This window comes from Entamoeba invadens, assembly GCF_000330505.1.
Source record: "Entamoeba invadens IP1 unplaced genomic scaffold scaff_1105074726371, whole genome shotgun sequence".
Classification (NCBI taxonomy): Eukaryota; Evosea; order Mastigamoebida; family Endamoebidae; genus Entamoeba; species Entamoeba invadens.
Genome location: NW_004443643.1, coordinates 59,201 through 60,386, shown reverse-complemented (window position 1 = coordinate 60,386; position 1,186 = coordinate 59,201). Strand labels below are relative to the sequence as shown.

Genomic DNA, 1,186 nt, shown 5'->3' with positions numbered 1-1,186 from the left:
TAATAAAGTAAAGAAAATCCGTCTTGTGAAGACTCCACACAACAGAAATCGGTTATCTGGTATTGTTACACTCACGCATTATCACCCAAAAATTTCGCCTCAAGCAATTCCAAAAATAGTGAATTTGTGTGTTGTGACAAATAATAAGAAAATTATACCAAATGAGATGTATACGAGTCTTGAGAGTGTGCAGGTTGATGGGTGGATCCGTAACAAAGATTTGTTGAGTGCGATATTTGGACTTCTTAATGTGAAAAACGTGACGATTTGGAATTGCACACATATCAATTATTTGAACACAATTTGTGACTGCATTTCTGAAGTCAATTTGAAGCACCAACACAAGTTGGACAATGTCAACATTTCCGTGTTCATTGAGAAGAGCATATCAACAGAAATATACAAAGAGGAGTTTGAAAGTGCGTTTTTAGCACTCAAACAGTTGGGTGTGAGTGTGTACTACAACACAGAGAATGTGATGGACAACTGTCACGTGTTAGACGAGTCGCGATTTATTGGAGAAGTTGTTGTCACAAATAAGAAAGGATTAGACTTTGGGTGTTTTAAAAATGATCGTGAAAGTGACATTGATGTTTATCATAACAGAGTTGAATATGATAAATGGATGACTAAAATAAGACATCATAAAAATCATGAACAAGAAGACAGAGACGATGGTGATTATATCACTGACAATTTAAATGATGAAAATTTTGATGATAATGAATATGATATTGAGTCAAGAGATGATGAAAATGATGATATCACTGATGATGATAATGAAAAAGAAAATGATATCAGTAATGATCAAAATGACATAGAAGAAGTTGATTCACAAGATGAAAAAATTAGAAACAAAATTGAAGTGCCAAATCAAAATGAATGGTATAATGCAGAGACGAGATATCCAATAACATGTCCACTTGTTTTACTTGACGATGTGATACCAACATTCAATCTACAAAGTCGCCTGGTCGTCAGGTTGACACTTTTTAACATCACAAAACAAACAATTTGCAATTTGTTTTGTACACGTGTCATAATTGAAAAGTGCTCAGAAATGACAGTCACACTGCGTGGAGTTGAGTCCACGTGTTGTATCAACTGTTCTGCACTTTCTCTTGTGATAGAAGACTTTGCAAACACAATTTCATTCACAAAATGTTCAACACACGACTGTTGAGAC

At 34.5% G+C, this 1,186-nt stretch overlaps 1 protein-coding gene across 1 annotated transcript; it reads left to right on the top strand.

The window, feature by feature from the left end:
• Positions 1 to 166: 166 nt before the first annotated feature.
• Positions 167 to 1,183, top strand: EIN_263800 (hypothetical protein; the record flags this gene model as incomplete). The annotated part of the gene is made up of 1 exon (XM_004259689.1): positions 167 to 1,183. One exon carries the CDS (start codon positions 167 to 169, stop codon positions 1,181 to 1,183), a length of 1,017 nt encoding a protein of 338 aa, XP_004259737.1.
• Between the last annotated feature and the right edge of the window lie 3 nt (positions 1,184 to 1,186).